Below are 27,717 nucleotides of genomic sequence, written 5' to 3'. Positions count from 1 at the left end.
GATGGATATGATCGCTGCCCATCATGTTTAGGAATTCAGCATTTAAGAGAGGTTTTGATGGATCCTTGTTTGCACTGTAGTATGCTGGCGATGTCAGAGGCAGCTTCGCATGCTGAGTTGGATCCTTGTTCGCCTGTTAGCCTTGCACAACATGAGTTCAGTCCCTCGGCATGTTCAAAAGTGCCGTACATCGGCAGCGGCTGGTGCTCCGCCGGCGAAAAAGGAACCTGTGCCGCAAACGGACAATTCTAACCATTTGCTCTCAAAGATTGTCACTAATCTCTCATCAGAGATGGCGGAGATGAAGTGTCTTCTTCAAGCTCTCCAACTACCAGTATCGGCCGCACCCACTGAGAACAATCCAGTGGACGAGGGCGATTTCCAAACTCCACATAATATTGATTTGGATGCTCTTTCCATGAGTGCCACCAATTCGCATTTTTATGATGAAGAATTTGTTGATGCCACTATGCATCCTCCTTCTGAGGAGGTTTTCCCCAGCCTGTCTGTTGCAGGTGGCTCGAGCAGGGGTTTTGTTCATTCATCGGGGATGGGCCCATCCTCTTCAGATGATACTTTGTCAGTACTACAGATGGCGTTGGCATGTTTGGGCCTGGACAAAACACCTGTTCGACCTACTCAGGCCAATGTGTTTTTCAGGCAATCCTCAGATAAAAACATGTTTACCATGCCACCATGTAAGGACTTAGTGTCAGAGTTTTCAAGTGCTCTTACAGGTTCCAGTGTTCCTAGCAGGAGATCGAAGACAGCCTGTACCCTAGCTTCAATGGCTGAGGCCGATTCCATAGGGGTGGGGCGGGCTCCAGAGATTGAACAGCCGGTGGCAGCCTTGGTGGTTTCACCCGATGAAGCATTAAGAGGCAATGTACGCTGTCCAAGCGCACAGTGTGGACGTACTGACACGCTATTAAAGAAGGCATACGAGTCAGTAGCCTATATAACTCAAGCAGAGAATACTATCTGCCAGCTGCTTCTTGCCTGCAACACCATGTAGGGGTCATCAAATGTAGACTCTTCTGTGCCTCAGTTTCTACAGACAGCTTTGTTGGCCATGGGTCATGTGACTCGTGAGCTAGGTACACTCTCAGCAACCCTTCTAACAGCCCGGTGCCAGGTATAGCTTGCTCAGGTGAGGCTGCCTGAAGATTGTAAAAAGACCCTGAGGGAACTGCCTATTGTACCAGGACATCTGTTTTACCCCAATGTCTATGAGGTATTGGAGAAGAGAATGAAGCTGTCAGAAGCTTCCGTCAGCTGGCTCAGGTCCCACAGGCACCTACATTTAGGATGTCACCAGCTCCAGCTCATCATCGCTACCCGATACCAGAGCAGCGATTTTGTCACCAAACTGCTTCCCAACCTCAGGCCCCACAGCATTCTCAGGGTGTTGAAGAGGCCCAGGGCCGTCGTCCATTTCACCGTCAGCCTCAGAGGGGACCATGTCAGTGTCCCCCCGCAGGTGCTAAAGGCAGAAGCCACAAACCCTGAACTGCTTGGGCCGGCAGTCGGTCATTTCTCTTTGCAACATATAAACTATTGGAGAACTTCGGTGTCAAACCCCTGGGTTCTGGCAACTTTAAGCAGGGGATATACTCTGCAGTTCTGATGCTGGCCCCCCAAGTTTTCAGGAATTCTTCCAACAGCTGTCGAGGATATAACCTGTTCAATGGCTCTTTCTCTGGAAATTTGTTCACTGTTGGAGAAGGGAGCTATAGAAAAAGTTCTTCCCCTCAGTCAGAGGGACAGTTTTTACTCAAAGAACTTCCTCGTTCCAAAGAAGGATGGAGGTTTTCTCCAGTTCTGGATTTGCAACGTCTAAATGTGTTCCTAAAGTCACTTCCTTTTTGCATGTTGCACACTGCTAAAATTCTTCGGTCTGTGATGAAAGGAGACTGGATTATGAGTGTAGATTTAAAAGACACTTATTTTCATGTTTGTAATTATTAGTTATTCCATGCGCTGTCTGTGAGTGAGTTGTGCTTGCGCTGGTTGCCAAAGCATTCAGGGGTCATTCTTCGTCCTAATCCGACCCTTCTTCCAAAAGTCCTTTTGCCGCAATTTGTGAATCAGTCCATTAATCTGGCTGCTATTCAGCTGCCCTCATCTCAATCCGATACTGATGTGAGGGCTAATCTCCTGTGTCCTGTACACGCTTTAAGGTTTTTATGTCAATTCTACCACTTCATTTAGGCAGACGGATCAGTTACTTGTCTGTCATGGTAGTGTGTGTATGGGTGCGCCTTTGTCCAAACAAAGACTGGCCTTCTCCATGCACCTTTCACAGTTCTACAAGGTTAATGTGGCTGCTTCCCATGCTGTGAGCTCTGCAGTTCTTCTGGAGCAACCTTGATGATTTCAGGTGGGTGACATTCCTCATGACTGTGTTGGTATATGTTATACACTAGTGCTTAGCACTGCCTCTGGCGGTCAGGAGGAAACAGAATGCTAGTTACATATGTAACTGTGGTTCTGTGAATTCCAGATGACCGCCAGAGTTCCTTGTCATTCAGAATGCACGAGAATGCATTCCGAGGCTTTCTCAACCTATCTGGCTGGCACTGCGGTTATTCACTAGTGCTTAGCAACGCCTTTGGTGGTCATCTGGAATTCACAGAACCATAGTTACATATGTAACTACTGTTTTAATGTTTTAAATTGATCACTCAAAAAATGGTGGTGGACTTGTGCAAAAAGTTGCTCTATGTTGGGATAAATGACAGCTTATCATAAAAGTTCAAGGTAACATTATAATTAAAGTTATTGACCTTTTTTGGCAATAAATGTTTTCTTTATAAGACTAGCCTACCGTTGTTTCAAAGCACTATGTTAAAGTTAATAAATTACTATGTTGAAATTATGTGTATCAAATTTGATACATTAGGCTTTATGGGTTAAATATGCCATTAGCACTCTGTTAAGTATCTGACAGAAATATATCTGACAGAAACTTTACAAAGTGTTATTAGGGGACAAGCATCGATGGTGCTGTGGCAACTATTGTTTTAGTTGGTTTTCTTCTTCTCCAATGGGAGTCTATGGCCGCCCAATGAAAGCTACATAGGAAAATGATGACATTTGGCACACTAATAGGGGTGGGCATGAATACCCCCCATACCAAATTTGGTCTCTAGGACATACTATATAGCACCACCACCATGTCAAAAATTCACTTTTCTTTTGGAAATATCTTCTGAACCATTTGTCTACAGACAATTATGTTTTGGTCTGATTACTCTCATCCTGATGATTCAAATAGACCCCTTACATTACAACTCTGCCCATTACAGTGGCTGCCATCTTGGATTATGATGTTTACAGTTTAAACTTTTCACACCCTTCAAACTTGGTCTGATTTTCCCAAACAATGGCTCAAAATAATCTCCAGACCAAGCCGCACAGAAATGACTGTTCAGAATTTTGAGTTTCGATTTTGTTTAAAAGTTACGGCATAGGGGGGCCTGGGTAGCTCAGCAAGTAAAGATGCTGACTACCACACTTGGAGCCGCATGTTCGAATCCAGGTAGTGCTGAGTGACTCCAGTCAGGCTTCCTAAGCAACCAAATTGGCCCGGTTGCTAGGGTGGGTAGAGTCACATTGGGTTAACCTCCTCATGGTTGCTATAATGTGGTTCTCGCTCTCGGTGGGGCACGTAGTGAGTTGTCCATGGATGCTGCAGAGAATAGCGTGAAGCCTCCACATGCGCTACATCTCTGCGGTAACGCACTCAACAAGCCACGTGATAAGATGCACGGATTGACTGTCTCAGACTCGGAGGCAACTGAGATTCGTCCTCCGCCACCCAGATTGAGGCAAGTCACTATGCCACCATGAGGACTTAGAGCGCATTGGGAATTGGGCATTCCAAATTGGGGAGAAATGGGGAGAAAAAAAAAGAAAAAGTTACGGCATCACAAAGTTAACAAGGTTGATGTGAAAATGGATTTGAGACTGTATCTAGGCAACCCTTTGTCCTATTGAAACTAAACTTGGTATGCTTCATGAGGACCATGGTCTGAGGGCACATGCAGAGTTTTGCGACAGCGCCACCTATGGGTCAAATTGTTTGCCCCTAATTTTGAACCGTATGTCCTAACATGAGGTTGGTGTCTATGGATTCTGTGGGTCATGAGTATTTCAACGATACCAATTTTTCCCATATCAACTAAACTGTCCCTCAACCATATTGAAATGTATTAAAAAATTATATATATCTTTTAAATACATTGTTGGATTTCAAAGAAAATTGGTATGCATCATCGACATCATGTCCTGATGATACTTGAGCAGTGTGAAGACAGCGCCATCTATAGTTCAAAAGATATACACATATACATATATACATATATATATATATATATATATATATATATATATATATATATATATATATATATATATATATATACACATTTAGTCAAGAGAACAGGAAAAAGAGATTTAATTAACTAATGTGGCAGAAAATAAACATTTAAATGCTGTAGAAGAAAAATAAAATGAGTAAAAACACCAAATGGGAAACACTCATCTGGGAAACTAAATGGAGGAATCATTACCTCTAAAGCCTAATGTATCAAATATCAAATAATTCTTTCATATGTCAGGCTTTACAGGGTTAATATAATATACTGTATGTAATAATATTTACCATGCAACTGAATGATAACCATAGTAATCTATTATGGTATTTACAAGGTCATCCAAAGTACTTCTCAAAACAAGCTCAAACTCTCAAAAAAAATAAAAAATAACAATAATTCAGATCAATTGCTTTCCAATTAAGGTGTTTTTATAATTTAGCTACACACAGAGCTAATGTACTGTAGCTAAACACAAGGAAACTTGAATGGGTCTGAGTCTTTAAGTGCACTTTATAGCATTGAGACCCTGTGTGTCCCTCAAAACTATTTATCTCTCTCTGCCTCTGCTCTTTTATCAAATCCCATCCTCCTCCGTCACTTTTTCTCTCTTTTACCATCCATCTCACCATCTTAATGGCCTCTGGGTATAGGGGTTCGATGAGGACCCCACGGCTGGTGGCCACACTCTCCACGAGCTCATTCAATGCTGCACGTTTGATCTCTTTCCCCTTCAGGTCGGCAACGCAGTCCAGAAAGTCAAACAACACACAACACTGTTGTAACTTCTTACAGAACAAGTCATGAAGTTCTGCCACAGGAGCATCTAAGAAACAGAGAGGGAAGGAGAGACACATTACCAAACCACACCACACAGCTATCATGTACCAGCTGGCTCCCGTTACATAAGCATTTAAAAACTATCACTGTACAGTGGTCAGACTAATCGCACTGTGAATTCGGCAACAGTAGGTCAAACATTCTGCTGCTGAAATCCTTCTGTGCTTTTTGAAATTTGTACCACTGCCCCAGTGGCAAAGCTGGAAGTGTTGTTGACCAGTTTCCGGCGGAAATATCCACATTGTGGCGCCAAAAGCAGGTTATATTTTTTGTTCTACAGTAAATTATTTAATACAGTCAACAGCAATGCATATTTTATTAACTCAAACTCCAACCCTAAACAGTCAGTGAAGTAAAAATGTCATTTTTGAGCAAAAATGCAACCTCAGACTCTCTCTAACTATTGTTTATGTGAACATGTTTGCTTTCTGGTTTCCATGGGGCCAGAACCCATGTTTCGGAAGTTCCACATGCAACGCAGTAGCTCTAGAGGGAAAAGTGTTCACATCTGCATTGATGCAAAAATGTCTGATGGGGGATGGCTCTTGTGTGTAATAATTCAGCAGAATGGGGTACATTTCAGGGTACAAGAACTGTATGTTGCTATGGAACTGCCACAGTACTTTCTCTTTTTTTTTTTTCAAATTTGGAATGCCCAATCCCCAGTGCACTCTAAGTCCTCATGGTGTCGTAGTGACTTGCCTTAATTCAGGTGGCGGAGGACGAATCTCAGTTGCCTCCACATCTGAGACTGTCAATCCGCGCATCTTATCACGTGGCTTGTTGATTGCTTCACCGCGGAGACATAGCACGTGTAGAGGCTTCACGCTATTCTCTGCGGCATTCAAGCACAACTCACCACGTGCCCCACCGAGAGCGAGAACCACATTATAGCTACCACAAGGAGGTTACCTCATGTGACTTTACCCTCCCTAGCAATCGGGCCAATTTGGTTGCTTAGGAGACCTGGTTGGAGTCACTTAGCATGCCCTGGATTCAAACTCGTGACTCCAGTGGTGGTAGTCAGCGTCTTTACTCGCTGAGCTACCCAGGCCCCCTTCTGCCACAGTACTTTTTATACTTTTTTGTAAAGTTATGCCCAAACACAACAGCACAATTGCATATCTACTTTGAGTTACATAGCCAATATCATTTGTAGAGTAGACAGTATGTTACACATATAATTTTAAAGAGGATGGTCTGGATGCTAATGAGAAAGGAACGTAGGTGTCTGGGTACTAACGGGATTAGTGGGTGCTATCTTTAAAATGCACCGTCTCGGCCCCTCTGTAGACACAGAGCCTCAAGTAACCATAACCATCATAATCCACTCCATTCATATAAAAACTCACACAACTTACATCTCTACTGTTCCTGTATTTCTGCGTGTGAAATATTCCCCAACTCCCTCTCTGTCCTTTTTCAGTCCCAGCATGCCACTTCATACAATTACTCTCTATTAAAAATGGATTAGTCTTAAATTTCACAGTCTGCCTTAGATAGAGTCAATCAAGAGAGGCAGAGTGAAGAAGGTAGGTCATAGGAGAGAGACAGAGAGAAAAGGAGAAACATATAAAAAACTTAAATAAAGTCTGTTGAAGGATTTAAGAGAGATGAAAAGAGGCTCTTATGTAACTGTGTGTGAGTGTGCGTGTTTGCTTGTAGGAGTCAGAGAAAGGATAGTGTCCAAAGAGAGCATGACAGTCACAGCAGTCAGATGAGAGAAACTAAATTGTGTGTAAAAGCAACAATTTCCTGTATGAATCATTCATTTTGACATGGTAAAAGACAGATATCAGTTAGACTTGTCAGCGCTGTGATAAACATGCTTTAACGTTGTACTGTATATGCAAAGCTGCTAAATATAGAGTGGCCAATAAGCAACAGTGGAGAGACAGTGGGAGAGGGAGAGAGAGAGAGAGAGAGAGAGAGGGAGATGCATGCTAGGGGAAGAAAGCATAGCAGAGAGAGTAGGAGAGATGATGTCATCCCTCTACCTAGTTCTTCCCTCATGCTCATGCTCCATCTTTCTCTCTCACTCTCTCTCCCACTCTTTCTCTCTGTAGCAGCATGATTTCAATGATAAAACTCTCTCTTGCTAAATAATTCTTAATATGTTTGGGTGGCTGATGATTTGGGTGGGTCTATTTTTGGGATACCAAAAACCACCTAAAAAAGAAACAAAAAAAACATAAAACCCTTGCCACATGAGATTTTTCTATTCAAATCAAAATAATATTTTCACCTGATTTTTTTCTAATATCCATTAAGTAATGCTCTAACAGCAGGCTACCCTAATGTATTAAAAATATTTATTGAGAGAAAAGTATCTCAATTTGTTACAGTGTTATTAAAAGTAGAAGTATAATAACCTGTGATGCTGCATGGTTGTGTTTTGTTATGTACAATACTAGAAAGTCATGCAATGTAAAGGAGTCATGTCATGAAATACAAAATGAACATACTTAACCCTTTCGCACGTGTGTTTTTTCTGTACTGACTAAGTTTTTTTAAATGCCACTTACACTTCACAGCAGATGCACTGGAGGACAAATTGTTTATTGTTAAACTTATAATATCATTTTAATAGGTTTAAAATGATTGATTTTGATAGATAAAATGTGATTGCAATTGCCAGTATTTGTGCCACCATATTGTTTACATTTCAATGCTGCATGGGATTCTGAGTTCGTCAAGAATAGAAGGTTCTAAAAACCTAGCCCTTCCACTTGTTGCACCAGACGTGGTGAAAATGAATGGAACGGGAGAAGACTCCAGTGGACTAACAAGTTTATACATTCTTTGTTTGATGTCAGAAAACATTACTGCATCGCTATATCAAATCAGCCAGCTCAGACGGTAACGGCTTTAAACTTTTATTTTGTGATTATTTAAATGTTTGTAAAAAAAAAAACAAAAAAAAGGCATTGCAGTGTTGAAAAGACTATTTGAGCAGCTTCTTTATTATTACAACTGATTCAGTCCCTCCCTGCTGGTAAACAGCAGCATGAATGCAGATCGCACTGGTTTGCTCGTACGCCTCTGAGCCCAGCTTATTGTAATCACACTGGTTTGATTGTACGTGTGCAGGGGTTAAGTAGTCACATGCAAAACTGTCGCATGCATTAACATGTTAATTTCAACAGCTCTAGTATATATTAGAGCTGTAAAAATAAACGTGTTAACACATTATTAATTTTAAATGTTTAAGGACCTAGATGTGACTTGTGACAGAAATAAAGTACTTTGCTGCCTTTGTAAGGTGGAATTAAAATTTAAAGCACGTCAAGTCCCACTCTTGGACAATTTCAACTTTGAACCAATTGGTGCTGATCTTTCGAAGCTAATGATTACTAAACAATTCGGATGAAGTATCATTACATGGGCAGTGCCAACGCTAAAAGCAGAACAAGACACTGCCTGTGTTGGGTATGGCATACTACCATAGTACTCTTACTATTTCTGCCACATAGAGTAGTATGGATAGTATGCCATTCCAAACCTTGCCGTTCTCTGTAGAGTTCAAATTTCAAAGCGGCGCTTGACACGTGCTGAGTGGTGTGTTATGAATGTGGTTTCCAATTGCTGTAGCAAATAGGATAGATACAGCCTGCTGGCAGATTAATATTGTGGAGGATGAGGGTGTAAGAGATTTAATGTGCATTGCATTGAATTCATGACCTATGGGGACTAGTTCTTTCAATTAGTCAACCTCCCACTTACACTTTGGGAAATGTTTAATGTTACCTGAATTGGTGCTATTTTAGTGCATTTCTATCTTTATACTGTGGAAAGCTTTGGAATAATGTCGAGATTTTGCTGTTTCGGAAGGAAATTGCTACTTTAATTCACCAAAGTGGCATTCAGCTGATCCCAATGTATAGTCAGGACATTACTGATATAAAAAACAGCACCATCACTATTTGAAAAAAGTCATTTTTGATCAAATCTAGACAGGCCCCATTTCCAGCAGCCATCACTCCAACACCTTATCCTTGAGCAATCATGCTAAATTGCTAATTTGGTACTAGAAATTCACTTAGGAATAGACTTACCATCTCTTCAATGGCATGAATGGTATAAAGCTGTATAAAGCTATAGATTGCATTTGATTTTCCACAACTCATGTTGCCTGGAGTTCTTTGTATACTGGATGTTCTTTGACAGATATTTTATCAATGTTTTGTCCAAGAAACACTTTAAACAGCAGTACAGCCCACTGAAGAGACTGTAAGTCTATCCCACACAAGTTGTCATTAGTTGTCATTCCCATCAAAAATCAAAGATGGCACTAGTGTGAATAAGGTCTCGTTTGAGATGCCAAATGCCTGGACTTGAAAGTAGATGAGAGTAGGCAGGTGCAGTCTGGGGAGGAGTGAAATAAGAGCTGTCAAGTCAGACAGTTCTCACTTCTTGTAGTGGATCAGCCACTATGAGATCAAAGGTATATATCACATGATTCGTTCATGAGCTTTGTTGTGTATAAAGTGGATGCAATTTAAATTATGTTGCTTTTAAATGAAAATAAATATGCTGAAAAAGACACTCAATGTACCTGTTATTTAATTTCGCCAATAAGACGTGTCTTTCCATCCATTTTTAGTTTAATAAAGACATGTATTTTAGATATTTCAGAAATATGATAAAAATCACATATCCCATACATTGGGATTATTCACATATAATTTATACACATAAAAAAAATCAAAAATCAAAAATAAATTTTTTTTCGTTCAATGCCATACGAACAATAGGTATTTATACATAGTCACAATAATAATATAAGAAACATTGCCAGACACAATATTTTACATACATTTTAGTTCTTTTAAAACTTTACATGTTTTCAGTGCTTTTTTGTTATTTGTTTCTTTTCACGGTTGTTTAAGTCAATGAGCATTAAGCTGTGTCGTCAGCAAGTCGTTTCCCATCATGCTTGTGTAACGGTAGCCAGCTGGTAGGTAGTTGTGCAGTACGTAAACCTCACTCCCCTGGTCTCACGCTAGAGGCTGTAGCCTTTAGCCTCCTCGTTAGCGCACCCGCCTCCCATGTCGGAGATGCCGGTTCAAACCCCATTCGGAGTGGGTCGAGTAGGACCAGTTACAGTGGTGCCGTGACCCGGATGGGAGTGAGGTTTAGGGGGGTGAGTGTAACAGTAGCCAGCTGGTAGGTAGCAGTATGTAAACCTCACTCCCTTGGCCTCAAGAGGTGCACTAGCGACTGACGTTAGAGGCAGTAGCCTTTAGCCTCCTCGTAGCCGCCTCCCATGCCGTAGACGCCAGTTAAAATCCCGTTCGGAGTGGGTCGGACCAGTTACACTTGCAGTTTGCGCAGCCTGGTTCTTATAACTGTGCGCGCCTCGCTCTCACAAGACTTTTTTGGCATACATCACCATGACATCACAGCAAGTTGGACATATTTCTAATTGGTATGCACCTGCCGCTGATCACCGGTGATCGAACTTGCTCATCTCAAATAAGCCTAATTTGAAAGCAAAGAGCGCAAGATCTAGCTGATGAGTCGGCTGTCATCACTGACGCTGCCGACATTAAGAAAGTGATCCTTATGGATTTAAAAACCAGAGATGTAAACATGGCTTATTTTCACTTCAAGCAAACTGGTAAGTGCTTTTTGCATTGTTATAGCAACATTAGGAGTTTTCTAAGTGTAAATTAGGCTGGCAGGGGCATTCAGTGTCAGTTAAAGTTTTGAAAAGTAGCCTAACCGTGTACCCTTATGAAACAAAATCTAATTTAAGCAACATTTAAATCACAAATATTATTATATAGCTTTTTCCTGATATTAGACCTCCTTGGTTTTGGCTTTCGTGCGTGGACTTGTCTTTAAAATGTCAATTGGTATTATTAGTTGGCTGCGATGTAATGTGTGATGTCCATAGGCATAATGTGTCTTATTAATTGTGAAACGGTGTTTTCTTAATGGCATGAATCGCACTGAAGGCTTAGACTTAAAATGCACTGGCTGCCACTGAATATATATATGTATACTATGTATATACACATATCTTCCATTGGGTTATTCACTTTCTTTCAACAAGACCAAATTTGGTCTTTATCTCGACAATAATTTCCCATATGTATACTGTACACCACTCTACAGCTTACCACTTACAGCTTCACATACTTATCCAATTCTCTCTCTCTCTCTCTCTCTCTCTCTCTCTCTATTTCTCTAATAGCTTTTTTCCTCTTCCTCTCTCTGTCTAAATAATCACTCACTCCCTCTTTTATTCTCTGCTTCTTCCTCTCTTGCCCTCTTTATTGATCGGAGGAGGCCAGAGAGGGAGCAGGCCTTCTGTGTACTGTAACCTTACACCAGCCCTGACCAGCTGGACCCTGCAGGAAGAATTAGACATACACACACACACACACACACACACACACACACTGAAAATCAGTTTCTCAAACAGAAATAGATATAAATTTTTAACCTGAAAAAATTATTAGTAACTGCACAGTAATGAAACACACCATATAAGGTCAGTGATTGCAAATAGATTCAACAAGTTCGCTGTCATGACTAACCATGAACAAACATACCAAAAAACAGAATTCAGTTTTTCTTAAAGGTTCTTAAAACTCCAGAGTGTTTTGAAACTACAAATTAAGGGTCTACAGAAGAGTCACAATGCTAGTGAGGCAGCATGATCTGAGCTACCCATTGTCCATGTGGATGACACTCTCCCTCAGGCAGGGGCAGCTATTTACGGAGACACACTCACAAACACATGAGGACTAGAAGTCAAGTAAGTACTGAGGTTTAGGTGGAAACAATAACACAATCTAACAAAAATCTCAAGGTTTGCAAATTAGAATCAACATATCAGCAATGGCTCACAACATTAACAAATCTTCAGTCTTTCACTGGAACTAAAAATCAAGACAAGCAAACCTGACAGCACAATCGTTGAACATATTTTTGACTGGTCAAGCAATTAAAGATTCAGAACATGTTTTGGATTGATATGGTGTCTCAGCTGTGTTCTTTCACCTACTCTCCATTACACACACAGACATACGTAGATGCTTACAAATATACAGTAAATCAGCCCTCAGACCAATCCAACACTCAAAAGCACTGTATCACGTGATTTCTGTCATGCTTCACTGAACTAATCTCGTGTTTAAAGGACATTATATATGTCACATCTAAACATCCTGTACCAGTAATGGAGCTGATGTAAGTGGCAGGTATAAATGTCACAACAATAAACCCTGCATTTCTGCATTAACGCACATGAAAAACAGCAGCAGGAACATTAAAACAGATGGCCTATTCAAGCCAAAAACTTTAGCAAATGATGGCCAGTTTCAGAGGTTTGTAAATCAAAAGAAATGTTAGCAGGTATATAGTAATGTTTCACATTTTATTTTATTTAGTAAACAGGAGAATGTATTTATAAAATTCTGAAATGGCTAATGTTTGTCCATGCAAGACATGGGTCTTGAGAAATGGGTCCTCCTGTTCACTAGTGGCTACTGTATATGTGTTCTAAATCTGAGGTTTATATTACTTTATTTTTAGCTCTAAGGTCATACAAAGAGAACATGTTTATGTGTTTAGTAGTTGATCATCTAAAGTTTTCAAAAGGGGCAAAATCCTCAAATAAACTGTAAAAAAATGCCTTGCATGAGAAAATATCAGAGACTTTGTTTGAAGCTTTAACATTAATAGTAGACTTTTGCAAATCCACGCACTAATAATTTATATACTTATAGGTGATTTATTTGAGGTTGCAATGATCATGTTTGACATAACCCATATGTCATATATATTTAGTTATATAAATTTGAATCGTATATGACTTGAGCTTTTTTGGCTATGGAGGAGCTTTGGAAATTGAGAGTTCTCTTTATAATCACTGTCCATATTTCAGGAGTTCTATGATGAAGAACAATCCAAAAATGAAGACTGAACAGGATCTACTCAAGGTAGAAACAGACAACATGGTCAATACAGTAAACTGACCATGTTGAACTGAATCGTACAAATTTACAGGTTAATTTTTGATGTATAACATTGGTCAGTGGTTTTACATTGTTTAATAAGTGTGAAATTGAGGTTAAAGTACAATTAATCAGTCAGAATAAATTAAACATAAGCACACAGCACAGCTGCACCACAACTGATCCGTACCTTTTTATACAGTTATGGATTAAAACAAATCCTGAGCTAGATGAACCTACAGCCATTGAAAGGGTTTAATCAAATGCAAAGACTTAGTAAAAGTAAATAGTCTGCTGGAAGTTGATTAACACTAAAAGCAGGTCAGTTGGATTGGTTAAGCAGGACAGAGGCTCACTCTGGACCCAACTGGCAGCACACCCACAGCTGGAATGTCTCCTGGAGACTGAAGTCACCAAATCCTACTTCACTGGGAATCTAGCTCAGAAGATTCCCCTATGTAAGAAAATGAATCATATCCATAAGTGACAATCATGAGTTCAATTTAGGACCCATATGAAAGTGAGGGCCGTAAAATGTGGAAATAGCATTTATCTGTTCTTTATTTGACTATGTTTTGTTTTTTGTTTTTTACTTATGCCTCTTATGCTAAAGACTTTGTAAGGTAATAACTGTTCTAGTCACAGAAGTATATAATTGATATCAGAATTGTGGATCATCAAACTATTACGCCAAACTATTTCACTTCCCATGAATGTGTCCAATAGTACTGCTTCCCTGCCTTTTAAGTGTGCACATTCTCTGCCACTTCAGGGGGAGCACATTCAGGTAGGAAAGAGGTCATGAAAATATACTTAGGCATTTATTGTCAGTTTATCCTGACAAAATACTTGATTTTTTTTACCAGAAAGATTCCCAAACCAGAAAGAATTTGACCGTGACAATAACAAGGACACAGATGCAAACTGGAGAACACATACCATGATCTATGTGGATCTTTAGGTTTTATCCTTGTAAGTAAGAACCATTATAAAGAGAGCAGTCTTGCTGTGTTCCTTAGAAAATGTAGTTACGTATGGAGTCCTTATGGAGGTCAACAATATCAATACAGATCAAATCTCTCAAGGATGCTCAAGAAGGTATCAACATGGATGAAATCAAGGGCATAGATTCCAAGGGAGAATCTCCCAATATAATCAGAACAAGCAAGTACAACCCCCCCCCCAATGTTTAAACCATGATGAGTGGAAACATGTAAATGCCCCCCACCAATGTTCAAGCCAAATTACATACCCTTGGGTGTAATAACCCTATTTTTTTAATACTGTGAAATGTATTATTATTCATAATTATAACATCTCATTAGAAACAAAGCACCTCATGTACCAATGAGGGGAACTTACCTTTAAGTAAGGGCAGCGGCGTCAGCTCCACCTGGGAGCTCTGATAGCGGAACTGTGAGGAGCTATGGGACCGTCGCTGCCGGGCACGGCGCATCGAGCGGCGGGGGAAGCCGTCTACCTTCTCCGCGCTCGGCACAGAGAAGCCCGTGGTCGGCGATGATGGGCTCGATGGAGGGAGCTTCGTAGGGGTCTCCATCGCTGCAAAGGTTGTGCTCAGCAGAGGCTTGTTCGAGAAAGGGATGCCAGTGGCGTGGATCGGCCCTTACAGTCTTATTACCTTGCTACTGACTTAAAATATTTTTCTTGAATTGAAGAAAAGAAAAAAAAAGTGAAATGAAATGAAATGAACGAGCAGGGAAGGACTGGAGACAGAAGTTATCTAACCTAGATGGAAGAAAACGTTTGGTGTTCAATTTGTCTAGTGCTTGTGTTACTTTGAATCCCCCCAAAATAGCATCGGAAATAACAAGGGGTGGATGTAATTGTCTAAATCTTCATGAAGAGATACTGTGGTGAACATAAATTGCTAAAATAAAGACATCTCTGCCGTACTGTCGTCACCAGAAAGTCATCGGCCTAAATTTGATCTTTATTTAAATATTTATGGACTGGATGCATAAATCGGTGCCGTATTAAACCTCGGATGGAATGAACATGCTGTTATCATGGACCAGATTATTCCATGTTGAAAAGAACATTTGAGATTAAAAAATCCTGTCAAATATCTCCTCCACACATGTATACATCGCTTATTATTAAAGGTTATTGTCACATTACCAGTCAATAGTTCTTCGCCTTCCAACGTCCCCCTATAAATTCCGTTAATGTACCGTCGGTTCGGTTCGGTTTTACGGCGGATCCACACAGGGCGGGGATGAACTGCTTCAAACGTGCCTACATGTGTACAGCATCACGGCGGCCGCTGCAGCACTGATACCCCCTTCAACCTCCTCTCCCTCAAACACGAGAACCCGCTCTTCAATTACTTCTGTATCACAAGGACGTTGACCGTCTCCGTGATTTTGCCTGCCGCCCTTCTTCTCCGCTGATAGCTCGAGGTTTTCCGCCGTTTCTTTATTTCCTAGCAGTCACTGTCGGTCGTTGTCTTCAGGTGGTGCAAGTAGATGTAGATGCTACACACTGCAGATGACGCTCGCCACGCTCTTATTTATTTATTTACTCGCACATTTACGCGACCCGCTGCTAGACATCGCAGTGTTATGGTTACTATTTGCCACTGAATTCACCGTTTAAGCGACTATAAAAGCAATACGTTGTCTTTTTTTATTTCATCCGACAGCTGTTTTCTACCACAGCCTCTTCCTTTCTCTCCCCCCTCTGTTAGCTGCTGTGTTTTGGGACTGTCAGGTTGGCCATTGTTCCTGCTTCATTCGTTCGTTATTCCGTCCGCGCACCCGTCGCTGTATCCGATGATCTTTGTTCAGTGTCTCGCTAATTATATTTTGAACCCGAGGTCTGTCAAATGAGTTAATCGACGACGTGCCGCTGCCCTACCTAAAGACTAAATGTGACGTTTTTGGCTATCGGGAGAGCATCCCCAACTGCTGTGCCTCCGCATGCAGTTTTAGCCTATAGAAATTACCTTAAATAGTTAATGGATCCACTGGCTTATCCATAAATGTATATTCCAATAAAAAAACACATGAAATTATTCAAATATAATGTATGAAATATATGATCAAAATGCACGTTAAAATGGACTCAGCCAAGCCATGATCCTGTAATACGCATTAAATATAATGCCCTTATTTTGGAATTTAACCACATGTAAATTCAATCTTTACATTTGTGAATACAGTTTAAATAAATTATTTAAAAAAAAAATGTCTACATGTTTACAGAACCATTTGTTTTAGCACCATTTGCATTTGAACACCACAAAAATTCTCGGAGATGTTTGCAGTATAGTGTGTAAGCAGTAGTGTAGTCTTGGGCATATACAGGCATACGCCGTATACCCATCTATCTTTCTTAAGATTTTGCGTATGCCCACCTAAAATAAGTGACGGTACAGTATGGCCGCCAGTACAACGAGTTTTTTTTATTATTTATTTATTTATTTTTTGACCCGAAACTTTTTCAATCTAATAACGCGATACCGCAGCACCACTGAGTGAATTGTGTGTGTGTGTGTGTGTATGTGTGTACACACACACACACACACACACACACATTCTCTCTAAACACGCATGGAGCTGCGGGAGCGCAACCGATGGCATGGACAAAACAGACAGTCCAACTAAGCTGATCCACCAATCAGAACGTTAGTTTCAGACGCGATTGTATATTTGCTAACCAATAATATTTTCCATTTCAGTAAGGGGCGGGACATTTCTAGCGTCTAATGCACAAGCATGCCTGGAGTGACCTAGAGCACTTGCCATAGATGTGGCTGTCTTGTCGGACACTTCTCACGCACCTTACAGTCTAGCTGATCCCACAAAAGCTCAATGGAGTTAAGATCCATAACACTCTTTTCCAATTATCTGTTGTCCAATATCTATTTCTCAAACTAGAGACTCTGATGTACTTATCCTCTTGTTTAGTTGTACATCTGGCCTTCCACATCTCTTTCTGTCCTTGTTAGAGCCAGTTGTCCTTTGTCTTTGAAGACTAGTGTACACCTTTGAATGAAATCTTCAGTTTTTTGGCAATTTCAAGCATTGTATAGCCTTCATTCCTCAAAACAATGATTGACTGATGAGTTTCTAGAGAAAGATGTTTCTTTTTTGCCATTTTTGACCTAATATTGACTTAAGACATGCCAGTATATTGCATACTGTGGCAACTCAAAAACAAACACAAAGACAATGTTAAGCTTCATTTAAGGAACCAAATAGCTTTCAGCAGTGTTTGATATAATGGCAAGTGATTTTCTAGTATGAAATTAGCAATTTAGCATGATTACTCAAGGATAAGGTGTTGGAGTGATGGCTGCTGGAAATGGGGCCTGTCTAGATTTGATCAAAAATGACTTTTTTCAAATAGTGATGGTGCTGTTTTTTACATCAGTAATGTCCTGACTATACTTTGTGATCAGCTGAATGCCACTTTGGTGAATTAAAGTACTAATTTCCTTCTGAAACAGCAAAATCTGTAAGTTATTATGAACATTTGGCCACCAGTGTATATACATACAGTTGAAGTCAGAAGTTTACATACACTTAGGTTGAAGTAATTAAAACTCATTTTTTAACCACTCCACAGATTGAATATTAGCAAACTATAGTTTTGGCAAGTCGTTTATGACATCTACTTTGTGCATGACAAGAGCAATTTTTCCAACAATTGTTTACAGACAGATTGTTTCACTTTTAATTTACTATATCACAATTCCGGTGGGTCGGAAGTTTACACACACCAAGTTAACTGTGAACCAGAAAATTATGTCAAGTCTTTAGGCAATTAGCCAATTAGCTTCTGATAAACTAATTGGGGTCAGTTGGAGGTGTACCTGTGGATGTATTTTAAGGCCTACCTTCAAACACAGTGCCTCTTTGCTTGACATCATGGGAAAATAAAAATAAATCAGCCATGACCTCAGAAATAAAAAATTGTGGACCTCTACAAGTCTGGTTCATCCTTGGAAGAAATTTCCAAACGCCTGAAGGTACCATGTTCATCTGTACAAACATTAGTAAGCAAGTATAAACACCATGGAACCACGCAGCCATCATACAGATCAGGAAGGAGACACATTCTGTCTCCTAGAGATAAACGTAGTTTGGTGCGAAAAGTGCAACTCAATCCCAGAACAACAGCAAAGGACCTTGTGAAGATGTTGAAGGAAACAGGTAGACAAGTATCTATATCCACAGTAAAATGAGTCCTATATCGACATAACCTGAAAGGCTGCTCAGCAAGGAAGAAGCCACTGCTCCAAAACTGCAAGTGCACATGGGGACAAAGATCTTACTTTTTGGAGAAATGTCCTCTCGTCTAATGAAACAAAAAGTGAACTGTTTGGCCATAATGTCCATTGTTATGTTTGAAGGAAAAAGGGTGAGGCTTGCAAGCCGGAGAACACCATCCAAACAGTGAAGCATGGGGGTGACAGCATCATGTTGTTGGGGTGCTTTGCTGCAGGAGGGACTGGTGCACTTCACAAAATAGATGGCATCATGAGGAAGGAAAATTATGTGGATAAATTGAAGCAACATCTCAAGACATCAGCCAGGAAGTTAAAGCTCAGTCACAAATGGGTCTTCCAAATGGACAATATTCCTCCAAAGTTGTGGCAAAATGGCTTATGGACAACAAAGTCAAGGTATTGGAGTGGCCATCACAAAGCCCTGACCTCAATCCGATAAAAGCATGTGCGAGCTAGGAGGCCTACAAACCTGACTCGGTTACACCAGTTCTGTCTGGAGGAATGGGCCAAAATTCCAGCAACTTATTGTGAGAAACTTGTGGAAGGAACCTAAAACATTTGACACAAGTTAAACAATTTAAAGGCTATGCTACCAAATACTAACAAAGTGTATGTAAACTTCTGACCCACTGGGAATCTGATGAAAGAAATAAAAGCTGAAATAAATAATTCTCTCTACTATTATTCTGACATTTCACATTCTTAAAATAGTGGTCCTAACTAACCTAAGACAGGGAATTTTTTCAACGATTAAATGTCAGGAATTGTGAAAACTGTACATTCAACTGTATATACATTTAAATGTAACTTTTGCAATTAAACTTTGTGAAAATACTGCATGTTATTGCACCCATGCTAGTTTTTGATGCTCTTTGCAGATGCTGGACAACTGTGTACCATAATTATATTAAATGTCTTTTTTTGTGTGTGTGCCTTTTACTGCTGTCAGTGGTGCCTTTTTCTCATGATATCAAACAATTTAAATGTATATTTCTTAGTAGGAAAACAATTTCACTATACACACAGAAAAGCACATTATAGTACATTAATAAAACAAAAAACAAAAAAAAACATTAATTATTACGTAGGCTATATATGGTAATACAAGATAACGTGTTAACGTGAACATCACTCATATTAGCTACAATGCTTAACAGTTTATTGCATATTATGTATGTATTAGTTTATTAATTAGAGTAATTTTCATAGTAACCTAATGAAAGGAACATTAATAAGACCTATAAATTTAAATACATATTTAACATCGTCACCATACCATTGTTCTTAGTAGTGTTCTGTATACCATGCCAATAAGAAACTTACCCTGATATACATTTAGAAATTCATGTGAGACTAATTTTTTTTTTTTTTTTTTTTGGGAAAAAAATATATATTTTGCACATTTTACATATGTACTGTATATAACAGGGGGTCGTTCATAAATTCACAGTATGCCCACCTCTTCAGACGCTACTACACCACTGTGTGTAAGGCATATCACCAAATAAGAACGTACAACCTGATCTCTTAAGAATTCATCACAATATTATGAGGTGGCAAATTCGTAACAATTCATACGTTAATTTGCAAAAAATTATACAGTTTATACACTGCAAGCCTCGTGCCGCCCCACCGCAAGATGCCGCCCTGGGCAACAGTACATGTCGCACATGTCGCCCATGCCTAAATCCCCTACTGCTGCCATTATGTACTTTTTGGAGATTCAAAGTTCTGGCCACCATTCAGTTATATTGAATGGACCTATAGAGCTGAAATATTCTTCTAAAAACCTGTCTCTGTGTTCAGCAGAATAAAGAAAGTCATACACATTTGAGATGACATGAGGGTGAGGAAATGATGAGAGAATTTTCATTTTTGGGTGAACTAACCCTTTAAAAGCCCTGATGTGTAATACGGAAAAAAAGCAACACTTCCGGGTTCCGAACATGCGTTCGTGAAGCGTGTTTGAAGCGTGTGGTTGATGTATAAGTCATAAGTTTTCATACAAATTAAGTTGTACGACTTTGTACGTATTGGCTACCTCGTAGTATTGTGACAAATTCTCATGAGACCATGTCGCAACTTAACTGATATAGCATCTCATTTTTTCATATATTTCAAAATTGCTGTAAGCTCTCATCACCATTCACTGAGTCAGTCCCAAGAAGACCAATCGCTGCTGTCAAGGAGGTCTGTTAGAGAATTATGTGGAGAGGCTGATAAGAATCCAAGGTCCTGCAAGGGGTTGGGTTCAGACACAAAGGTGAAATCAGAGGTAGGGGGTGTTGCTGTGGACGGACAAACACTAATGGGTAGTGACGGCCCACATAAGGACAGTTTAGTGCAGTGAGGTTCATGTTGTTCCAAAGCAGTGGTGTAGATTTGAATCTCCTTCCTCAGTTCATCGATTTCTTTCACATATGCAGCATTTGACTGCTCTAGAGTTTGGAGTTCCTATTTAGACAGATAATACTGAGATTTACTCAACTGGAATGCAGAAGTTACAAAGTAACCAAAAGTGTGGCAAAGTAACATACTTTGAGAGTAGTTTCAATTTAAAGCAACTTTGACCAATCATCTACTTTTCTCACATACAAACATGCATTGAATTCAGACAAAAAAATTCAACCCACAGTCACGCCCACTTCTATTCAAAAGACAGATTTCTAGATGTGATTAGTGGGTAGGACAGCAGGGGAAAGTCCAAGATTTGTACATCGTCAGAACAGAAACTAAAAGTGAAAGGGGGAGGGGTGTACAATATATAACATGTTATGTTAAAAAACTAAAATAAATAATTTACATTTGTATTGTGAAATAAGCATGAACGAAGACCAGGTTAAAAAAAACTGGGACCAAATTTGTGCTACTTGTTTTGAGGTTACCCAAATTACAATTATCTTTAACTAATCTGGTGAGATGTCTCACTCATTCACTGTGTTTCCCAGAAATGCCTGTCAGCATGGAAAGTTTGTGCAATACTAATGCTCCCCCTCTCCTCCACACACTGACCACTGACAGACTTCTGATCACTGACACAGCTTTAATGTAACACACACACACACACACACACACACAGACACACACACCTGGAGACAGTTCCAATCTATGCCACAAGTCTACATCAACCACCATGAGAAATGATACATTACTCATTAATTTTAAGTAATAATAAGGGTACCAGTTGTGCAATTGGCAATTACAATAATTTTAAGTGTTCATTATGAGTAAGAAAATAAATTAGTACGGTGTGCGCATCCAAAAACCCTGTTGGTTACAGGTACATGACAAAATATAACAAACGCAGAAAAAAGGGAATAGGCTAGATGTTCACACACTGATATTAAAGCTCCAAATTTTATTAGAAAAAAGCGACATTTCGACCAGGTCTTCAGCAGACAAATATGTTAATCTCTGCCTGAGGAAGACCTAAATGGTTGAAATGCTGCTTATTTTCTAATAATAATTTTGGAGCTTTAAGATCAGTATGCGGACATCTATACATTTTTTGAGTAAGAAACACCCCCAGATTATCACCGATCCTCCATCAAATTTCACAGTGGGTGCGAGACACTGTGGCTTGAAGGCCTCTCCAGGTCTCCATCTAATCATTAGACGACCAGGTGGAGAATCGGTGATGATCTGGGGGTGCTTCAGCAAGGCTGAAATCGAGCAGATTTGTCTTTGTGAAGGACGCATGAATCAAGCAACGTACAAGGTTATCCTGGAAGAAAACTTGCTTCCTTCTGCTCTGACAGTGTTCCCCCAACTCTGAGGATTGTTTTTTCCAGCAGGACAATGCACCATGCCACACAGCCAGGTCAATCAATGTGTGGATGGAGGACCACCGGATCAAGACCCTGTCATGGCCAGCCCAATCTCCAGACCTGAACTCCATTGAAAACCTCTGGAATGTGATAAAGAGGAAGATGGATGGCCACAAGCCATCAAACAAAGCAGAGCTGCTTGAATTTGTGCGCCAGGAGTGGCATAAAGTCACCCAACAGCAATATGAAAGACTGACAGAGAGCATGCCAAGACGCATGAAAGCTGTGATTGAAAATTAGGGTTATTCCACCAAATATTGATTTCTGAACTCTTCCTAAGTTAAAACATTAGTATTGTGTTGTTTAAAAATGAATATGAACTTGTTTTCTTTGCATTATTTGAGGTCTCAAAACACAGCATCTTATTTGTTATTTTGACCCGTTGTCATTTTCTGCAAATAAATGTTTTAAATGACAATATTTTTATTTGGAATTTGGGAGAAATTTTGTCAGTACTTTATAGAATAAAACAAAAATATTCATTTTACTCAAACACATATCTATAAATAGTAAATCCAGAGAAACTGATAATTTTGCAGTGGTTTCTTAATTTTTTCCAGAGCTGTATATACTGTATATATATATATATCCCTGCATAATATTGTGTAGGTCCCGCTCATGCCATCAAAACAGTACCAACCTGCATCCTGAAAATCCCAGGAGATCAGCAGTTACAGAAATACTCAAACCAGCCCATCTGGCACCAACAATCATGCCACGGTCCAAATCATTGAGATCACATTTTTCCTCATTCTGATGGTTGATGTGAACATTAACTGAAGCTCCTGACCCATATCTGCATGATTTTATGCACTGCAGCCACACGATTGGTTGATTAGATAATCGCATGGATGATTGTTGGTGCCAGACGGGCTGGTTTGAGTATTTCTGTAACTGCTGATCTCCTGGGATTTTCACACACAACAGTCTCTAGAATTTACTCTGAATGGTGCCAAAAACAAAAAGCATCCAGTGAGCAGCAGTTCTGTGGACGGAAATGCCTTGTTGATGAGAGAGGTCAACAGAGAATGGCCAGATTGGTTCGAACTGACAAAGTCTACGGTAACTCAGATAACCTCTCTGTACAATTGTGGTGAGAAGAATATAATCTCAGAATGCTATTCTGAGATACGGGTTGGTGCTCTTTTGGCAGTACAAGGGGGACCTACACAATATTAGGCAGGTTGTTTTATTGATGTGGCTGATCGGTGTATACACATATATATACACACACATCTGTATGTATATTCTAATAGATACTGACCTCATGCAAAATGTCTGCCTTTTCTGTCTGTTTTCTACGAGTCTTGCGAGCTGCATCTCTGTTCTTCTCTCTCTGCTGAAGTTTATGGCCATCTGACTGTACTGTGCTCTGAAGATATTCACCAACAGATCATCAATACATACATACAGAAGGAATGAATATATATAATATATATAATGGGATTAACTACAATTAAAATTCATAGTATACTTAAATTCAATTAGCAATAAATTCATCTCCTACCCAGTCTTGAGGACTTTGAGAATCACTTTGTGAGAAAGGACTTCCCCTGTCAAAGTTGTCCATAAGAGCAGCTGGCATCTCGAAGTAAACGGATGCTTTTTCCTCGACAGTTAAATCAGGCAAAATGCTTCCATTTATAAAATTCCTCGAAATAAGAAACGCAAAACAAGTGCCTTACAAAGATTCCTGATGCAGCTGTTTACAGCGTTGTCTACAGTGCTAACGTGCCTGGTCATGATTTATACTTCTCTAGACTTTACTAGCAGTGTAAACCGTAGGCGGCGAAATGAGAGCCAATGGCTCTTGTAAGGAGGTGACGCAATAGAGAGGAGGATTAGAGTGTTTCGTTTTCGAATTATTTTAAATGGCCCGGTTAGCGGAGCCGAGACGTCATCGTTTCCGGCAGGATATTGCCCGTATTTAGCCTGTTTATTTAAGATGTTCATTTCCTGTTCTACACAATGACATTCTGGGAAACGCTGGAAATTTCTGTCAAGATAAGGAAGTGAAAACCGGTCGAGTTATTTGGATGGGATATACAGTCTTGTTTTATGGATGTAAGACTGTTATAATAATTTAATAACTGACTAAATAATTATTCTTAAATAAGTATACTTTTAAAAAAACATATCGTATTTATTGTAATATGTAAATTTATATTCAATTTAGGCTGCAGTATTACAGTATGTTTACAATTCCGAAAAAGTTGGGAGTATTGAAAATGCTTATAAAAACAAAAAGTATTGATTTGTAAATTCTGTTCACCCTGTGCTATATTGAAAACACTATATACAACAACACATTATTTGATGTTTTGCCTTGTGAATTTGATTTATTTATTTTTTTATATACTGTACATTCAAATCATATGGCACTGTGAGGGCACCATTAATGCAGAAACATACACTGGCAAATGCAGTGGGCCAACCATCTGTGTACCTCAGCAGAAATCGAGGTTCATCAGACCAGGCTATGTTTTTCCAGTCTTTAACTGTCCAGTTTTGGTGAGCCTGTGCCCACTGCAGCCTCAGCTTTCTGTTCTTAGCTGACAGAAGTGGAAACCAACGTGGTTTTCTTGTAGCCCATCTGCCTCAAGGTTCGACATGTTGTGCATTCTGAGATGCTATTCTGCTGACTACAATTGTACAGAGCGGTTATCTAAGTTACAGTAACCTTTCTATCAGCTCAAACCAGTCTGGCCATTCTCTGTTGACCTCTCTCATCAACAAGGCATTTCCGTCCACAGAACTGTCCCTCACTGGATGTTTTTTGTTTTAGGCACCATTCTGAGTAAATTCTAGGGACTGTTGTGTGTGAAAATCCCAGGAGATCAGCAGTTACAGAAATACTCAAACCAGCCCATCTGGCACCAACAAACATGCCACGGTCCAAATCAGTGAGATAATTTTTTTTCCCCATTCTGATGGTTGATGTGAACATTAACTGAAGCTCCTGACCCATATATGCATGATTTTATGCATTGCACTGCCGCCACACAATTGGCTGATTAGACAATCGGATGAATAAGTAGGTGTACATGTGAACCTAATAAAGTGGTCACTGAGTGTATGTCCAAATTTTTGAGCAACATATACTGCTATCTTTTCCAAGGTGTCTCTGTATTTTCCTGCAGGACAACGCCAAACCACATACTCCCCGGATTACAAGTGCATGGCTGTGTAAACAGAGACTGCAGGTGACCTGTCTCCGATTGAGAATGTGTGGTGAATTATGATGTGCAACGAATTATGCAACGAAGGCCCTGTAAATTGCGCAGCTGAAAGCCTACATAATGGATGAATGGGGGGAAATTCTGCTTGCTAAACTTAACAAACTTACAGTATGTCTTCAGTGCCCAAACGTTTCATAAGTGTTATTAGAAGAAATGTGATGTTATACAGTGGTAAACACTTGACTGTCCCAACTTTTTTGTAGCATCTGATTTGAAATTAATGAATATAGGTAAAACATCGAATAATTTTTTTGTTGTAGTGCTTTCAATATAGCACAGGGTGAAGAGAATTTACAAATCACACCTTTTTGTTTTTATTAGCATTTTCGGAATTGGGGTTGTAGAATAAAGCACCTCTGGTTTAGTAACAGACTGGAATTGTGTAATTTTTCCAGCTATCATTACTGGGCAATTATCTGAAACTAGCCCTCATGGTGGACACAACATTTACCATGATACCAGTCAGATTAAATTAACCTATCTGTTTCTGTTTCCTTTAATACAGATTACTGACATGATGCTTGGCTCATAATGTCTACTGGGTTTTATTGCTGAACTGTTTTAGCTTCATCATTTGCACACTGACCTTTTGAAATTACCAGCTTTCTTGATCGTGAAATTCTTAACCAGTTCACTTCTACAGTTTGCTCGTGTAGAGGGCGCTATTGACCAGGGTCTCAATAATTTGTATTTATGATATTCAGCCTTGCCTTTTCCTGTAAATGCCTTGACAATTGGTTGTGCACTGAGATACTATTGCGTTGACTATTACCATGCTGACTATAATACATTTAATAAATCAGATTGCATGTATTCCAATTTAAATACAATATGTAGGCTTGTACATTAATCTGACAAAATCATGTCTTAAGATGGGCTTTGGAGAGGGTGACTGTCACCACTGATGACTTTGTGTTACATCTGCCTCTTAGATATAAAAAATGATGACCAGACATCTTATATGCAAAAATAATTACAACGTTTTTTAACAAGGTTTCTTTTTTCTTCTTTTTCTTTTTTGTAAGGAATGTTCTCTGTTCGAAAAAAGCTGAATTGACAGCATTTGTACATGCTGATAATCACCACAACAAAAAATAAATACTCGTCCCTCCTTTTCTTAAAAAAGAGCAAAAATCGAGGTTACAGTGAGACACTTATAATGGAAGTAAATGGAGCCAATTTTGGAGGGGTTAAAGGCAGAAATGTGAAGCTTATCATTTTATAAAAGCACTTACATTAATTCTTCTGTTGATCGTGTGTATTATTTGAGCTGTTCAGTTGTTTAAATCGTCATTTTTATGGTCGTCTTAGGGTTTACAGCGTTATGTTTACAGCGATACTGAAAAGGTTGGTAAGCGATTTTATCACACTAAAATCATGTTAACAAGCATTTTGTTTTGAAACAGAATCCATATATTTTAACATATACGGACTGGCCCCATTCACTTCCATTGTGAGTGCTTCAGTGTAACCAAAGTCTTTCTAGCAAGTCAGTCCACTGTCGGCCATGTTTGGAACGCTCCCGGGAGAATATTTCCAGTCATGCCAATGCAGCTCCTATCTACTTGAATGGGGAAAGACCAAAAAACGGTTAGTCAAAATTACGATCAAAGGACATATTTCAAATCAGCAGTAAAATCTGACAACACTGGTATCATGGTAACATACTGATTGGCTCTTTAATCTATAAGGCAGGACTTCCTTTCTACATCTGTTGACCGTTGGGCGCGAGAGTTCCTTGTTTGGGCGTTCCAATATCTCCCACTCATTTTAATAGAAGTGGCCCATCTCTGTAAAATTATCTCTGGTGTAACTCATAGTTTTGCTTTTTGTAAAGAAAAGGAATGACAAGTCTAAATCAGTTTTTTGGCTAACACAAAGGTTGCAAGTTCAGTTGGGGAAACACAGAAACTTGAGTATGAATGAACAAGGCACTTACCTTAATGTTTTTTAGGGGGCTGTCCCTAAAATGAATGTGCTGGACAACTGAAAAATAACCTATTGTAAAACTAAGGTTTAAAACCTCAGCTTTGTCAGTGTTATTATTAGGTCTCTCTTGCTTGTAATTACTGATTATGTTTACTTTTATCTTTAATTTAAAAGGACACACTTTTGCATGAGAATTGCTAACTAGGGCATCACATGTGAAAAGATTAGGCTTATTGATATAAACAGTAATCGATAGGGTACAGTCAAGGATAAGGTAAAGGTCGT

At 39.5% G+C, this 27,717-nt stretch overlaps 2 protein-coding genes across 4 annotated transcripts in view; both read right to left on the bottom strand.

Moving 5' to 3' along the window:
- ppp2r5b (protein phosphatase 2, regulatory subunit B', beta) overlaps positions 1-16,342 on the bottom strand; it is a 33,388-nt gene extending 17,046 nt beyond the window's left edge. The window contains exons 1-3 of one of the 2 annotated variants that reach the window (XM_051707328.1): positions 15,323-16,342; positions 14,546-14,929; positions 5,006-5,202 (exon numbers count right to left, since the gene is read on the bottom strand). In XM_051707328.1, coding sequence (XP_051563288.1) covers positions 5,006-5,202; positions 14,546-14,741 — 393 coding nt within the window. In that variant the 5' untranslated portion in view covers positions 14,742-14,929; positions 15,323-16,342. Of the gene's footprint in view, positions 1-5,005; positions 5,203-14,545 lie in introns of both variants that reach the window. The other variant, XM_051707322.1, reaches the window with a different exon arrangement.
- Positions 16,343-17,792: 1,450 nt separating this feature from the next.
- LOC127446636 (basic leucine zipper transcriptional factor ATF-like) lies at positions 17,793-24,081 on the bottom strand. 2 transcript variants are annotated; one of them, XM_051707725.1, is made up of 4 exons: positions 23,772-24,081; positions 23,529-23,636; positions 22,153-22,344; positions 17,793-20,891 (listed from the first exon to the last, which is right to left on the bottom strand). In XM_051707725.1, the coding sequence occupies exons 1-4, from the start codon at positions 23,847-23,849 to the stop codon at positions 20,592-20,594; spliced, it is 678 nt and encodes a 225-aa protein (XP_051563685.1). In that variant the 5' UTR covers positions 23,850-24,081; the 3' UTR covers positions 17,793-20,591. The 2 variants fall into 2 exon arrangements, with proteins under 2 accessions (XP_051563685.1, XP_051563694.1); XM_051707734.1 differs by lacking the exon at positions 22,153-22,344.
- Positions 24,082-27,717: the final 3,636 nt, after the last annotated feature.

Source organism: Myxocyprinus asiaticus, chromosome 1 (assembly GCF_019703515.2).
Source record: "Myxocyprinus asiaticus isolate MX2 ecotype Aquarium Trade chromosome 1, UBuf_Myxa_2, whole genome shotgun sequence".
In the NCBI taxonomy this organism is placed as follows: Eukaryota; Metazoa; Chordata; class Actinopteri; order Cypriniformes; family Catostomidae; genus Myxocyprinus; species Myxocyprinus asiaticus.
This window is presented reverse-complemented; position numbering and strand designations above follow the sequence as displayed.

Bases quoted from the DNA above. Each gene is read 5' to 3' on its own strand.
- LOC127446636 (XM_051707725.1), bottom strand. From the start codon at position 23,849: ATGCCAGCTGCTCTTATGGACAACTTTGACAGGGGAAGTCCTTTCTCA. The intron at 23,637-23,771 runs GTAGGAGATGAA...GAATATCTTCAG, and splicing joins CTCAAAGTCCTCAAGACTGG to AGCACAGTACAGTCAGATGG. The intron at 22,345-23,528 runs GTCAGTATCTAT...ATCACATTCCAG, and splicing joins AGGCAGACATTTTGCATGAG to AGGTTTTCAATGGAGTTCAG.